Source organism: Corythoichthys intestinalis, chromosome 8 (assembly GCF_030265065.1).
Source record: "Corythoichthys intestinalis isolate RoL2023-P3 chromosome 8, ASM3026506v1, whole genome shotgun sequence".
NCBI lineage: Eukaryota > Metazoa > Chordata > Actinopteri > Syngnathiformes > Syngnathidae > Corythoichthys > Corythoichthys intestinalis.
Window position 1 is genome coordinate 34,505,105 of NC_080402.1, and position 17,530 is coordinate 34,522,634.

Genomic DNA, 17,530 nt, shown 5'->3' on the forward strand with positions numbered 1-17,530 from the left:
CAATCAAAACAACATATCAACCTGGAATTTCTCATCACGACTCATAACTGTGTCCTTGAGTTAATCATATAATTCAAATACTTTGTACATATTCCGTAATAGACTGGTAGAAAAAAAGAACAGAAAATTAAATCATTTAGCAGCAGAAGAAAGGAAATCATTCCTCGAGTGGCAAAGTGGTCCTTCGTTTCCACGAATAGCTCCTTTTTGTCAAACAATGGATTGACTGATTGTCCTTATGTAAAGTGGGGAAAATACTATGAGCATAATATATCCATAATGAGTTCCTATTAATATGAAAATTAACTCATGATATTAAAGGAATAACCTTGTTAAATAACAAGACAAATACTACAGAGTCAATCACCTGCTGCTGATTCAAAGGTCACCTTCAAATCTAAACCATATTGTCCCCACTGTAACACAAACAATAATTTCTTGAACAACTGTAAAAACGTCAGGCAGCTGTCCACAAGTGAAGTGGACCCCAGCTGGGAAGCGGTGCTTCAAGTGCGGTCACCATTGTGTTGTAGGGCAGTGGTCTCCAAACAAGAGATCGACCGATATCGATTATTAGTAGTTAGAGGGGCCGAGAACCAATTTTTGGAGCCGATATTCGTTTTTAGTGTAGGTGTATAAAATTTTTAAACAATGCTAACAATGAACTTCATTGAAATGCCTAAAGCATGTTTTCTGAATAACACAAATAGAAAATAATAGCTCCAGCAGTGCCTGAAGTTCCTAGACTCAGAAATATCTCTTATAAAGTTGCGTAAAAGTTAAATAAATAGCTCTCTCAAAACTTTCCACAGAAAATAAAGCCCTGATGACCTTGTCTAAGTATCCTTGAGCAAGATACTAAACCCCACGTTGCTCCTGGTGCTGTGTCACCAGTAGGTAGATGAGGATATAGTGTGAAGCGCTTTGAGAGCCTTAAAAAGGTGGAAAGGTGCAGTAAAAGTGTAACACCATTTATCATTACCGTTTAATCAATCAGAGGATGGGGTCAATACTAGTGCAGGAGACAGCAGGCACCTGAGCCAAAATAACCTAGTTTTAAATAGATTATTTTTTTCATATCGGCCGGTTGGATTGAAAAAAAAAAGGCCGATATCGATGTACATCAAATTTCCAAATGTCGGCGCCGATAATCTACCTCTATCTATCTCTACTCCGAACTATTGTAAAATTTCATTCCAACAAAACAAGAGGACAAGATGTGTGAAGAACTACATCTCACAGCTCTGCACAAGTTCATACAGCAGATCCATGTGTACATATGTTTGCTGTGAATCTGAGACTTCTTTTTCACACTTCTAGATATGAAGAATAAAGCACAGGTTTGGTGTCAGAAGAGCTGTTTTGATCTTTAATTTTCAACAACAGTTCACACACACACACTTGATACATCGTCACTGATTGAGAGTGCCTTGGTGCTTTTATGATAACAGATGGGGGGGGGGGGTTGATGATGGCTTTCCCCACTTTATTGTGGCGACAATAAAATAAATGACAAAATAATAGCGGGCTGCCACAACATGCAACCACTAACTTTCGCTGCCTCCCATTCGTTCTACTCGCTTCCCGCTACGTCCGCGCATAGTTTTTACAGTATGATCAACAGTTGTTGTTCAATGCTGATGAGCTGACGGTCCAGATTCGGGCATTCCATATCCGTTGGTTATTGTGTAACTGGAAGAAAACTAGAGGAAGTTGACAAGAGTCCCCCCAAACCGTACAAACACAACACCACACCCCTCTAGTGGCTTGGCGGTGAATTACAGAGCAAAACATTCCCTTGCCACGGAACTATCGAAAGCTCATTGACGCCGCAACGCAGAAGCATAACTCAGGCTTAGCCGTAAACTAGCACATTTGCCGTTTTTACGTTTTTGGTGCTGATTAACGGGCCGAACGGTCGTTGCTTTATCTATAAGCGTGTGCTCCATGCACAAGCTAAACACAGGCTGCAGTTACACTTTTGGCCAGAGGTGGCAGTCTCGAGTAAAAAAAGTGACAAACTCCATATAGACCCCACTCACATGACGTCACAACCACGCCTCCGCGCCATATTGTCCGTCAGTTCGTCGTGTTTACGCATTACCGCTACGTAAATTCCTCCTATTATGGTGTGTTTTTCTGCTCGTTAACATTAATAATCAAAATGGTGAAGGCGCGTGTGGCGGTTGGTTGCAGTAACAGAGAAGATAGACAGCGAGACTTGAAGTTCTACCGTATTCCGAGAGACCCGGAGAGGAGAGCGAGATAGACTGCTGCAATTCAACGAGAAAACTGGGCACCAAACGATCACCACAGACTATGTAGTAGTCATTTTATACCTGGTAAGATGCATTTAATATATATTTAGAGGGTTTTGGGCTGACAACCACAATTAAGATCATTGGGAGGCTAATCGCCGACAACATACAGTTTCAAATTCAAGATGTTTATTTCTTCCGCCATCATTATTTTTTGAATAATATTTAGCTGGTACCAAGTGAAAGAAGCTGGCCTCGTCTATGGATCAGCAGTTAAACATGAGTGTCCAAACTTTTTGCAAAGGGGGCCAGATTTGGTGTGGTAAAAAGGTGGGGGGTTACCTTGGCTGATTTACGTAGAACAATATATTTAAACAATTTTTAGCAAGCCCTTTTGTGTGTCACATTTGCTTTATTATTATTATTTTAAATTCATAATTTCAACAATCTCGCCTTTGTGGCGTTCTCTTTCGACACTCGGGCTCTTGCGAAATACTGCTGCTGTGAAATTAAACTAGCTTCAAGTTGCTAGAATTTCTCGCTGCGTATCTTCCTTGTAATGTTGTACATGTCAGCGTGTCTTGTTTGGTAAAATCGCGTCACATCGAACTCTTTGAAAACAGCGACTGTCTCTTTGCAAATGAGGCAGACACAGTTGTTGCGTATTGTATTGAAGAAATAGTCCATTATCCACCTATTCTTGAAGCGTCAGCCATCGCAGTCAACTTTTTATTTTATTGATTGTCGCCATTTTAGAAAATTGAAAGTAAAGGGTCACACGGGGTAATGTTGCTTAGAGTGCTGCTCTTAAAGTTTTTCAAAGTTTTGTGAGAATAGGCTGAGTTTCTGTGGACAAGATAGTTGTAGATATCAGGGTAGCAGATGTCAGGCAGAGACGGCGAAGACAGCGGGTCGAAAAATATCGCTTTAGGCATCAAATATGGATCTGGCTAATGGATAGACTGAAGCTTTTCCACATGACGCCTTCTATGCAACGCATCCAATGAGTTTACAGCGTCTGAAAGCACCGGGGCTTCCATGAATTGCACTATAAATTGCCCAACAAATTGAAACCATTGAGAATACGGATAAACAATGACGCACACTATGGTGGTCGGATACAGCGATACGTCATTGTGTGACGTTGGTGAGTGGGGTCTATAGCAGCTTTAACTTCTTTACATTTTTTTAATAAGACTGGTTTTGTCAGTAATAAAGCATACTGCTAAATAGCAATTTTTTCTTTTAATATTACACTGTAATTCTTGTAAAATCAAGATTTTTTTTTTCAATATTTGTTTTTATGTACCCCCAGCCCTTTTTTCCTTTAAAATAAACTTTTCATTTCAATTACAATCAGTCCAGTGTAACTTTTCTCGATTTTCTTTCAATATTACGTTTTGTACATACTTCTACTTTTAAAATGTAAAATTAAGATAGTAATATCAATCTATTTTCCCCATAAACTTATGATTTTTTTTTTTTCTTAAAAGTGTGTTTTAATGCCCTTTACATGATGACCTTCCCGTTTTTACTATTTTTCCAACTTTCTTACACGTAGCAATCACACTGTTCCCCCTTTTCATGGGGGCTCTATATTGCTTCTATGTAATTTTGTGTGCTCTGTTGTCATTGCTAACTCCACAGTACAAAAAGGTTGAGTGGGACACTTCCATTTGAATATCAGAAAAATACATCAAAAACAAATCTTCAATTGTGCAGAATCTGAGCAACACACGTAAAAAAAGAATAAGTTTATGACGGCGTACAGGGAACTAGCAGCTTCGACATTTATTCTATTTGACTATGGTGGCTTTTAAGTCGTGCTTTGTGCTTCTCCTTTAAAGCACAGGAGGCCCATCTCGTATACTTATTGAGCACAGTTGGAGCTGCATGTGATTTTGACTGGAGAAGCATGTCATGAAGAAAAACAAGAGATTGAGCATAAAAATAACCCAAAAAACAAGAAGAGTGTTGGTGTGAAACTGATAAAACTCGCACTTTAATCCCCTTTAGTCAGGTGAGTTTCAAGGACCAAGACGTGTATGCGCACACACACGCACATCAATAGGCACACAAAGAAAACCACCGTTTTTCTAGTATGGGTTGAAAGATGCTTCTGCCAGTGTCCCACTTGTGTGGTGGGAAAGCAGCGGGAGAACAACAACAGATCTATTGTTGTTTGCGGCTGCAACACAACACGCCAAACCCCATGTCATACATATTCCGATTAGTGGGCAGAATAGAAATGCGACTGAATAATGAAGACCTTTGAGGCGCACTCACTCAGATGCGCACACATACACTGTACAAAAATTAATTTCAGAGCACATGGGCCAATTTATTCACAGTGAAGCCTAGCATTAAATTAAAAGAAGTCATATATGTTAAAACATTTATTAGAGCTCTACAGTAATGCATACTATGTGTGGGGGGAAAAACAGCCATCTCTGGCACCATCTTAAGTCTTGAAATTTGATATTGTAAAAAAAAAAAAAAAAAGAAAAGAAAAACGACCATGCACCTCAAAACAACCAATCCAAGACAAAAGTTGTTACTTGAATGTGTTTTGCCCAGGGGTAAAAGTGGCTAGAATTTCTTGCCGGAACTCGCTGACAAAAAAATCGCTACGAAGCCAGATTTTTTTTTTTTTACCCTTATTTGCGGGGGTGAGGTGGACATCAAACCTCCTAAAACCACAGAAATGCAAAGAAAACTGTTTTTGGCAGTTCTGAACCGAAAACACAAAATATAACACAACAGGTTTTACACATGCATTAGGCTACTGCATTATACTTACTATAACAAAACATACATGCGCAGTGTTGTTAATCTTACTTTAAAAAAGTTATTAATTACAGTTACAAATTACTTTTCCCAAAAAGTAATTGGGTTAGTAACTCGGTTAACTCAATGTATGAGTTACTTTTCATGTTTTATATGTTACGTATTACAAGACCCATTCAATAATGTCTTTCACATCAAATATTTTTATATTAACTGATTGAATTGAACTGTTTTTTCCCATTCAAAAAAATAAAAAATAAAAAATATATTTTCTTTAATTCCAAAAAAAAAAAAAAAACAGATCACGCGATGTGAAGATGAAAGGGTTTTTGGGACAATAGACCCAAGCCCAATTCTTTACCCTAAACTTAACTAGACACATTTGTATTGCGGGTATTGTGATAACTATTTTGTAACCTTTGCTATGTTTGGAAGCCAAAACCGTTAAAGTTGTTAAAATTGCTCCCGTTATTGCATTACTTCCCTTCTGTCTACTTTCGACATGTGAAAGTTTTAAAACTGTTTCATCATTTAAAGATAGAATCAATGAGGATTTTGCTGATTTAAAAGTATTTTAGGTGAAAAAGTTACTTAGGTTAGCTAGGAAGTTTCGCTACAAAAGAACCCTCCTGAGAAGTACACTGTCTTATGATGGCGGCTATTTACAAACGCCGGTGAGTCTGTCATTTCGCATCTAGTTCTCTAGACATGTTCTAACGCCACCGAGTCTGTCATTTTGCATCTAGTTCTATATACATGTGATATCTACCGTAGCATTATGTTGGCGTACTAGCCGTAGTTTGTAGGCTGTCCGCTGCAGTCAGCAACCTGGAGCCACCTAGCATCGAATTTGCAACTGCGTCAAAACTCCCTTCCTTCCTCCGCACTCCCGTTCCGCTCACTCCGTGACTCTCAGACATTTCTCGCGTCATTCAACCAACGTAGTAATGCATAGTAACGCACGCCTTAACATCCTCAGTGACGGTCATGGTGTTGCAAAGATGAGAAAAGTAATTAATTAGATTACTCACTACTGAAAAAAATAAAGCCGTTAGTAACGCCGTTATACTTTAACGCCGTTATTAACAAAACTGTGCATGAGAAACTGATTTTCATTCAGAGTTGTATTTTTTCAATGATGTCCAAAAAAAAAAAAAAACAACATCCATTAACAAAAATAAGGACAAATGACTTACATTATGCACAATGAAATGGAATTTTGAAGAAAATGCAACCATTGACTTTTTTTTTTTTATTAGTAAAGAAACAAATAAGCAGCCTAACATAGGTAAATGAACAAACAAAAAAGTCCAAAGTGCACATTAACTATATTGCCAATATCACATTTAAGACAAGCATATCTTGATCTCAATGCAGTAAAAAAAACAATGTTTAAAACCCTATTATGTGCAATCTCACTTTATATTTGTTTTACCACGAGAACTTCATGTCATGCTTAATGTATCATTTTTGATTCAAATTAGAGAACATATCTATACAAATTAAAATAAAAAATATTCAAAATGTTTTATTATGTGTAAGGACAACATAAATCTTTCAAATTAAAGAAATCTGAATTCTCTGTTCATTATTTCTGGGGTCAGTCGTTATAGGGTTAACATGCTCTGAACTTCTCCATCAGAGAAAATAAGTTTATTCAACTCTTTCCTTTCTCTTAAAGATCTGATCCATTTTCCATTACATTGCCCCTTTTTATTGCATTAATTCAACAAGCTTTTGTTGTCCCAGAAAACATGTCCATTTGAACCAATCAGAGCTAACTATCCATGCTGATCACATGTCAGTATGTCACCCAATGAATGGACAACTGGAGTCAAGGCCAGGAAAGGGTGGTTAGCTGAACGCATACACACATCAAGTCATCGACGCGAATCGCCAGACACACGCAGGGAGAACTCCGTGCTCTCAGTGGAATAAATAAATAATAAATATTATTGGAAACAGATGACGCTACACAAGTATTTTATTAGGCTTGTTGTGTATGTAAATCTGATGTTAGTAAATTGTTGTCTTCTTGGGGATGCATGTGTGACAGCCTGGAAGTTTTTTTTTTTTTTTTTTAAATTTAACATGGAGCTTTGACAGTTGCCGTCATGTGTTAGGGATCAAAGCACCATTCCACACCGTTCCGCCCCCGAATTTTATGCTGGAACTTCGTTCCGAACCGTTCCTGCCCACTTTCACCCGTGGTTTTGCCTAAAGATCTGCTTGGAAAGCAGCCTTGGTCGACAATCATAAATGTTAATTAAACCTGTTCAATATTTATAATTAAATCCTTACACTGTGAATGATATAAAAACAGTTTTTTTAAGTACAAGTTTTGGCTACGTCTTTGTTTATACCAGAATTTTGTCCCTGTTAACGAGATTTTTCTTGTTGAGGGTGTTAACTCTGTTCATGCATGAATGTATATTAGATGGTTTCCCGCCTTCTCTTTAGAACACAGTTGTGTCTAATTATTTTCTGGTTTTCTGGTTTCATTTAATATTATATTTAGTTATCCAAACTGAAGTGTGGTCAAAAGTTGCTGTGTTAAGTTGTAGCAGCTTTATGGATGAGTGAGCGAGACTGAATGTCATTATTAAATGTGTCTGCTCCATAAAATAAAGTTATAAGGGTTTAATATTATGTTAATAGAATGTTTAATGTTTAGTGAGAACTTTTTTATTTATAAGTACATTGTTTTATATACAGTGAGGCAAATAAGTATTTAGTCAACCACTAATTTCTCCCACTTGAAAATATTAGAGAGGCCTGTAATTGTCAACATGGGTAAACCTCAACCATGAGAGACAGAATGTGGGGGAAAAAAAACTAGAAACTCACATTATTTGATTTTTAAAGAATGTATTTGCAAATCATGGCGGAAAATAAGTATTTGGTCAATACCAAAAGTTCATCTCAATACTATTTGATGTACCCTTTGTTGGCAATAACAGAGGCCAAATGTTTTTACTGTAACTCTTCACAAGCTTTTCACACACTGTTGCTGGTATTTTGCCCCATTCCTCCATGCAGCTCTCCTCTAGAGCAGTGATGTTTTGGGACTGTCGTTGGGCAACATGGACTTTCAACTCCCCCCACAGATTTTCTATGGGATTGAGATCTGGAGACTTGCTAGGCCACTCCAGTACCTCGAAATGCTTCTTACGAAGCCACTCCTTTGTTGCCCTGGCTGTGTGTTTGGGATCATTGTCATGCTGAAAGACCCAGCCACGTCTCATCTTCAGTGCCCTTGCTGATGGAAGGAGATTTTCACTCAAAATCTCTCAATACATGGCCTCATTCATTCTTTTCTTTACACAGATCAGTCGTCCTGATCCCTTTGCAGAAAAACAGCCCCAAAGCATGATGTTTCCACCTCCATGCTTCACAGTGGGTATGGTGTTCTTCGGATGCAATTCAGTATTCTTTTCCTCCAAACACAAGAACCTGTGTTTCTCCCCAAAAGTTATCTATTATGGTTTCAGCTGACCATAACATATTCTCCCAGTCCTCTTCTAGATCATCGTAATGCTCTCTAGTAGGCCTGAACAATATTGGAAAAAACTATTGTTGCGATTTTTTTTAGGTTTGCAATATATTGCGATATTAAAAAAAAAAAAAAAGATCTATCTTTTTTAAAGAAATTTTCACTAAATGACTTGAATAGCTGTTTGGAAATACTTTACATAACACACCGTGACCACAGTGTATTCATATAATACCGTTTAATTTGTGAATGATGAAGATTTCTGTATGAAGGTATCCAGGAAGTCATGTCTGCACAAAATAGATCATTTATTGAATACAATATTTTACACTTCAACAGCAGCAAATAAATTAAATGATAAATAAAAGAGCAGGTGCATTAGTCCCCTAAGTTTTTGACAAAATATAACAATAAATAAAAACTTCTGTAAAATAACAACAAAGTTGTCAACATATTTGAACAAAAATATTAAATATGACAAATAAAAAAGCTGTTCGCGAACTATAACAATAAATAAAAACCTCAGTAAAACAACAAAGTTGTCAACATATTTGAACAAAAATATTAAATATGACAAAAGAGTTCACAAACTATAACAATACATAAAAACCTCAGTTAAACAACAAAGTTGTCAACATATTTGAACTTAAATATTAAATCTGACTAATAAAAGTGCAAGTGCATTAGTCCCCTGAGTTGTTTACACAAAATATAACAATATAAAACTGCAAAACGGCAACAAAGTTGTAAAAATATTTCAACAAAAATATTAAGTATCAAAACTTTATGTGCAGCTGTACTATATATAGTTATTTGAAAAATACGGTTTACAATAAATTTAAATATAAAAGAAACAAACTCAATTGAACTTGTAAATAATTGAACTGAATAACTGCAAATAACTGTGATGAATAACAGAACCATTTTAACTCCCAAATTTCCTGCCTTCCTGATAGCATGAATAAAAAGAAGAAAAGACATTCCTTCAGCTGTGTTATGTATTTGTCTGCATATCGTCCACCTTCCTTGCTCAGCAATTCTCAACTGGGTCTCATAGGTTTTTGGCCAAGACTATTAGTTTATCCACTATAGCAGGCTTGAGACAAGAACGTTGGCACTTAACAATGTTCCCACCTGTGCTAAAAAGCCTCTGATGGGGAGCTCGTAGCAGGAATGCATAGATACCTGCGTTTTAAATGGTCCCACATGTTTGACAGATTACTTCTTGTTGAGGCAACCATGGCGAGGCACTGTCGACAGGGCTGTTTTTTGTCCCTTATAGTCTTGTTCTTGCCAAAATACTTCCAAAACTCCTTTTGGATACAGTCTTCCTTGCTCCTCCAACGTGTTGATTGCTTGCTTTCACTTTGAGAACGGGCCCTCCTCCCTCCGCTCTGCTGTTCGGCCCCTCCTCCCTCCACTCCGCTGGTGCAGGGGGAGGGGGAGGAGCCGATGACTTGCTGGAGAGAAAGAGAAGCTGTGCGCTTTTTTTCCCCTCTCCTTCCTCAAAACAAACGTTTGTGGATTAAAAAAAAGGAAATTAAAAAACTATCGCACGTCCTTGCGATGGGACTATTGCACATGCGCACATCGCGATGGCGATGTTTAAACGATATATCGTTCAGGCCTACTCTCTAGCGAACCGGTGTACTTTCTTCAGCAGGGGGACACATCTGGCAGTGCAGGATTTGAGTACCTGGCGGCGCATTGTGTTACAGATAGTAGCCTTTGTTTCTGTGGTCCCAGCTCTCTGTAGGTCATTCACTAGGTCCCCCTGTGTGGTTCTGGGATTTTTGCTCACCGTTCATGTTCTCATTTTGACGCCACGGGGTGAGATCTTGCATGGAGCCCCAGATCGAGGGAGATTATCAGTGGTCTTGTATGTCTTCCATAATTGCTCCCACAGTTGATTTCTTTACACCAAGCATTTTACCTATTGCAGATTCAGTCTTCCCAGCCTGGTGCAGGTCTAAAATTTTGTCCCTGGTGTCCTTTGACAGCTCTTTTCCACAGGTCTTGGCCATAGTCGAGTTTGGAGTGTGACTGACTGAGGTTGTGAACAGGTGTCTTTTATACCGATAATGAGTTAAAAAAGGTGCCATTAATACAGGTAACGAGTGGAGCCTCATTAGACCTCATTAGAAGTAAAATAATAAATAATAAGTAATAAATTCTTTAAAAATCAAACAATCTGATTTTCTTTTTTTTTTCCACATTCTGTCTCTCATGGTTGAGGTTTACCCATGTTGACAATTACAGGCCTCTCTAATCTTTTCAAGTAGGAGAACTTGTACAATTGGTGGTTGACTAAATACTTATTTGCCCCACTGTATGTTAAATTATTTGTCAAAACCTATGTAAAGTATATGGATATTTGGAACCGATTATTTGGGAATATATAACCGGTTTTGTTTTTTGTAAATTTTGGCTTCAATCAGATTTTCTGGAACAGATTTATTACAAACAACTCAAGCTTGGGCTGTTGCTGGCACATGTCGGAGCAACTGCTTGTGTAGAGTGTTTGCATGACGTGGTATCAAATCATTGACAATGACAAAGAGTTTGCAAATGTAGTTAGCACATTAGATAAAAACGTCCTATTTCTTCTTTCACTAAACATTCTCTACATTTTACCTCAGTCTGGAAAGCCCTGCGGCACTACAAGAACTACAGCAAGCGTCTGGTTTGGAGTCTCCTCGTTGTTGGACTTTATAATGGTTTAGGTGCGCGCAGTAATGCATAGTGTGAGAAGGGCTAACACACTCCGGCAAGTCCAATGTGACTAGTGAGAATTCTATTGGCCTTGCTAGTTTGCGCTCTGCGTTAAGGCACTGCCACACTCCAACAATCACAGTAGATCAAAAAAGACGCTGACACGCAGGTAGGAGGGAGTGCTTCATCAATCACACGTTGGCTGCCAGGGTCTATGTTGTTTTCTATTTACACACAAATATCCAGGACAACCACCGCTTGTGACGAGAGCTCCTGTGCGACTGCCTCCAGGTTTTTTTGTTTGTGTTTTTCACAGCATTGATTTGTGACTCTGGGGAACAAAATTCATTTAGCTGGCGGGCAAAAAGCCACGTGTGTTCATGGTGCCATTTTGCCATGACGTTTAAAGCAAAGAATCCACTCACGTACACACACTATTGCACCGATTTATGTGTACGGACATGTTGTTGACACCAATTTATTGATGGACAAGAGATTTAGCTGGAACTGTCTTGTGGTGGACATTTAACACCCTCCATGTGTACATTTGCAATTTCTAGGGACGTGTTACGATTTGATTGATTACACTAGTCTTATTCCCGGAGGAAATTCACTCTTCAATTTGTTGTAATTTTTACATTTGATCAAGTCCAACAGCCTTGGAGACTCACAGACACACACACAAAAAATCCACAGTTTGAGACCGCTGTGACTGGAGATGTAACATGACTAGCTCAGTGAGGAAGGAAATGTCCGTCCGTCCGTCAGTCCATACATCCGCCGCTTAATCCGGGGTTGGCTAGCGGGGACAGCAGCTTTAGCAGGGAAGCCCAGACGTCCCTCTCCCCAGCCACTTCAACCAGCTAAACTGGGGGATCCCAAGGTGTTCCCAGGCCAGCCGAGAGACATGGTCTCTCCAGCGTGTCCTGGGTCAACCCCAGGGCCTCCCGCCGGTGGGACATGCCCAAAACAACTCTCCAGGGAGGCGCCCAGGAGGCATCTGAAACAGATGCCTGAGCCACCTCAACTGGCTCCTCTCAATGCGGAGGAGTAGCGATTCGACACCTAGTCCCTCCCGGATGACCGAGCTTCTCACCCTATCTCTCAGGGAGAGCCCGGACACTCTGCGGAGGAAACTCATTTAGGCCACTTGTATCCAGGATCTTGTTATTTTGGTCACGACCCACAGCTCATGACCATAGGTGAGGGTAGGAACTTAGATCGACTGGGAAATCCTTCTTCACCACTACGAACCGGTGCAGAGTACACATCACTGCAGACGCCGGCCCAATCCGCCTGTCGATCTCCCGCTTCTTCCTACCCTCACTCGTGAACAAGACCCCAAGATACTTGAACTCTCCACTTGGGGCAGAATCTCATCCCCGACCCGGAGAGGGCACGCCACCCTTTTCTGACTGAGGACCATGGTCTCGGATTTGGAAGTGCTCATCTTCATCCCAACCGCTTCACACTCGGCTGCGAACCACTCCAGTAAGAGTTGGAGGTCACGGCTTGATGAAGCCAACAACACAACATCGTCTGTAAAAAGCAGAGATGCAATGCTGAGGCCACCAAACCAGACACCCTCAACGCTTCAGGACCCGTCCCCCCACCTGAAGGTGGAGGGAGGCTACCCTCTCATCTACTGAAGTAACCCCATCTTACAGGCGCCAAGCCGGGAGGCAATAAGTATGCCCACATCTGCTCGGCGCCTCTAACCGTGGACAACTCAAGAGTGGAAGAGAGTCCAACCCCTCTCGAGAGGATTGGTACCAGAACCCATACTGTGCGTGGGGGCGTGTCCGACTATATCTAGTCGGAACTTCTCTGCCTCACACACCAGCTTGGGCCCCTTCTCCACCATAGAGGTGACATTCCATGTCCCAAGAGTTAGCTCCTGTAGCCGGGGGTCAGACCGCCAAGGCCCCCGCCTTTGGCTGCCACCCAAATCACTACGCACCCGAGCCCTTTTGCCTTTCCCACAGGCGGACCCACGTTGCCTTTTCGAGCTGTGCCTGGCCTGGCCCCATGGGAACAGGCCCGGCCACCAGATGCTCGCCTTCGAGCCCCACCCCCAGGTCTGGCTCCAGAGGGGGGACCCGGTAACCTGCGTCCGGGCAAGGAAAACCTGAGTCCATTAACATTATTCATCATTAGGGGTCATTTTGAGCCATGCTTTGTCTGGCCGCTCACCTAGGACCTGTTTGCCATGGGTGACCCGGCCAAGGGCTTAAAGCCCCAGACAACATATGTCCTTGGATCATTATTACATGCAAACCCCTCCACCACGATAAGGTGATGACTCAAGGAAGGGCTTTTGAAGACGCCATCAGAGAGAGCATTCCATTGATGACAAAAAAAGAAAAGCATTGTTTGGAAATGATACAAATAGTTAAGTAGACCATACATACACACGGTTAAGTAGTGGAAAGTTGTTTTTTTAGGCATCAAATCCCAAATTGAGTGTGCATACAATGGTGGCATTTCCAAAATTTTCATTTCACTAACATTGAAGCATTTTCAAAGGAAGTTTTTTTTCCTCCACAATAGGCTCCAGCACCTCCGTGACCCTTGTGAGGAAAAGCGGCATGGAAAATGAATGATTGAATGATGATTATTGCATGTTGCTGGTTTAAAATTTGTTTAATTTCCATGCAAACATCCAAATTCCCCAAATTTTTCAAAATATTTTATTTTGCTTAAGGTTAATACGGTAAATGACATTGTATACATCTTTGCTTACCAATCACAAAGAGGTGCGCCCTGGCCTCGGCAGCTTTGGTGGTGCTGTTGCCAAGCAGAGCTTCGCAAACATACAAGCCACCATTTGAGGAAGCTATGGCGGGAATCACCAGTCGCCGCCCACTGGCAAAGGGATTTCCATCGCGTTTCCACACCATAAGTAGGCTGTCCACATCTCTGAGTAGGGGGAGAACAGAATGAAGCGACAGAATAGAACATATTAAATGCATCACTTTGAGTGCCAATGAGGCAGCAAATGAATGGTGACAGTGTATGTCGGAGGAGTCACAACTTGTCTGCATGAAGCAGCTGGAGATCAGAGAAGGACTTTCATTGAAATCAAGACTTTATGGGTCTTACATTAAGGATTTATTATAATTATGATTGTGAAAGTGTGCTGTGTCTGCTATGTCCTATTCTATTTTTTTTTTTTTTTGGTTTGTGTTTTTTAATAACTATGATGCATTGTGCATTTGTATAAACTAATTATGTTATTAATGGTAAAGTATTTGCTCAATTTGCATTGGAAAATACATAAATCCATTACTTATGCTCCGAGTTTAGAGAGCATTATAGTGTTAGTTAGTGGGGGCTTAAATATTTATGGCTATATTGTAAATAAATTAACCAGACCTAATGATGATGATTTAAAGTGCTAATTTATTTCAATAAATGTTCATTTTGTTCATTTTTAATTAACCAGAAAGACTCAGGGACCTGTGAGATGAATGCTAACACTGATCATGCTGCTCAAGATTTTGTGATTAAAGAGGCTCAAAGGCTCCACAACTACTCCACTTTCTCCTTCAGTATTTCTTTCTATTTCCACCTCTTAACATTTATCGTTTGCTTGCACTGTACAAACTTTTTTTGAGGGGTATTATTTAAGGGGTTTATAACAGAGGCAGAGAATCAGAAACTCATTAACAAAGTACTGCTGTTTCCTTTATTTGTACTTTCCACCTTATTATAATTGCGTTGTGCTAAACGTTTTGCCATTTGAACAATTGCCGCCAAGACACATGAGTTACACAACCAGCCAATATGTCAAAAGCCGTCTACAAATACTTGCGCGCTTTGAAGGTGTGTGCAGCTTTTCACCTGTTGATTTGATAAGTCAGTATCCAAACGCTAATTAAACTGAGCAAACCCACATAAAATGTCCATGCCTGGTGTTATTTTGCCACTGGACATTATGGCGTGTTATACATAAAAACGACATTGCCTCAAGCTAAAAATAAAGAGGAAAAAAAGTCTTCATTGGTATTCCTACTCCCCATAGTTTAATGTATTTTATTATTTGCTGAAAAACTCATCTTTGATTTTGCAGCACCGAGAGCAGGAGTCAGCCACCTTTAACAGTTTTCAAACAGGTTTCCATGGAAAATATTGGCAGCTACACACAATTGTTATCATAGAAAATTGATATGTTAGCCCAGGTATATGTTCAAGTATTGCTCGTCGCTTAGAAGATCAAGCCTTGCTCACTTTTTACACACAAATATTCACATAACACTCACGTATGTCATCAAATCACCAACGATGTAAAGTCAAGGTGCCACTCGGTAGGTGTGTATTTGTCTTTGCACCATTCACAGTGTGAATCCCACAAGTGTGAATAGCGCAAAGACATTTTCCGATTGCCACCGTGACTTTACTTGGTTGGTAAAATAATGGCCTGCGTGAGTGTTCTGTCGACAGAGATGCTAAATAAGTGACACTGACTTGTTCTGCTTAACAAAGGGAAGATAAGTTCCCGTTCCCATTTTAACGAATTTAAATATTTTAACTGCATATTAATTTTCTATTATTAAAACTGAGCCGCATGAGAGGCATCAAAGAGCCACAGGTTTTTGACCGCTGATCAAATCCGATCTGGGCGACTTTCGTCTGTGGTTTAAATCCGATCTGGGCACATTTTTTCCAGAATGTTGCACGCCATCTGAACAGTCAGGTCTCCCATATCGGAATTCATGCAGCAATTACGTTATCAAAGAGCAAGTGAGACGCCGCGCTAAGGTAGTGCTGCAGCTGTGCGTTAGCGCCTAGCTTGCCTTGAACACAACTTTTTGGGAACGGTCGGGACAGTCATTAAAAAAATAAAAATGGGTTGAGGATAAGCCTGAGAATGATCGGTTATCTCTCTGCTCTATACGAGCAATATTTCAAGATTGCTTACACTGCCGAGAGTCTGGGAAAACTGCCCGTATGTGTGTGTGACATGCACGGACAGTGTGCGCATGCTATCGATCCATATAAACTTTGAATATAAGCCTAAACGGGGATTATTTATGTCTGTTATTTGTGGTTTATTTTTGAAAATTCTCCCTGGAATCTCCCTGGAATGACGGATGACAGCCAGCATGTGTGGTCATTTGTTTTGATGCTTCAGCGCATGCAGGTCTTCTTGCTCAGCACATGTCAGACTGCAAATTAGTGCGCATGCGTAATACTTGAACGGTCTCAATAGACAAAGGCAGTCTGAACCGGCACACCAAAAAAAAACAGATATGACAAAAAAATCGGATTTGTGCATTAAGACCTGCAGTATGAACCTAACCATAGTGATTTTATTTTCAAATATGGTGGGATATACCTTATGTGCAACTACAAAACATTTTCAGGCAGGAGCATCAATTACTTACAATGTTGTGTCCAGGGTTAAGCTTTTGTTTCCCTTATTTGGTTGGTGTTTAGTGTATTATGTAGAGAAGTGGTCTCCAACCCGGTCTTCAAAGGCCTGCTGTGGGTGCAGGATTTCATTCCAACCAAACAAATGACAACACTTTTTCACCAATATGGTGTTTTACAAGTGCAATCAGTCGATTGCAATTAGGTGCTGCTTGTTTTAGCAGAAACCTCATTGGTTCAACTATCGGTGCTGGATCAGCAGGAACCAAAACCACGACCCACAGCGGGCCTTTGAGGACCGGGTTGGAGACCACTGATGTAGAGTACTTCAATATCATGTGTGGACTATTTTAAAATGTGATCAAGTATGTTTATAAAAAAAAAAAAAAAAAACTGACTTCACATTAAAATTTCTAATTCCAGTTCAAAACTGTTAAGAACTCACAGGGTACAAAAGAAAGTACTGTGATGTGAGATCAAATATTTATTATACAGTATATATAAAATAGTGCTGTCAAATTTATCGCGTTAACGGGCGGTAATTATTTTTTTAAAAAAATTAATAACAATAAAATATTTGACGCATATAACGCATACGCGGAATGACCCGCTCATGCATTGCCTCAAACGGATTACAATGATGCCGTTTTTTGCACATTAAGAGCAAAGAGGCAGAGAAAGGCGAGTGGACCCAGGTGTTCATTGGACCGCGTCGATTATTGGGATAAGCTTCGGCAACTCCTTCACAACAAACATAAGTATCATTTAGTGAAAGCACAACAAAAAAAATATTCCTATCCCTCAAAAAATATAATGTTCACAAAAAGAAAAGCGCTTCAATCATTTAGTTCAACAAATACAGTGGATGGCAATATTTAGTCACAATATATAAAACTATCAGAAGTCT

General features: G+C 39.9%; 1 protein-coding gene across 4 annotated transcripts in view; it reads right to left on the bottom strand.

Moving 5' to 3' along the window:
- Positions 1-17,530, bottom strand: part of sdk1b (sidekick cell adhesion molecule 1b) — a 620,017-nt gene that overhangs the window by 225,512 nt on the left and 376,975 nt on the right. For all 4 annotated transcript variants that reach the window (XM_057843728.1, XM_057843727.1, XM_057843730.1 and 1 more), the window contains one exon: positions 13,994-14,169. In XM_057843728.1, coding sequence (XP_057699711.1) covers positions 13,994-14,169 — 176 coding nt within the window. The remainder of the gene's footprint in view (positions 1-13,993; positions 14,170-17,530) is intronic.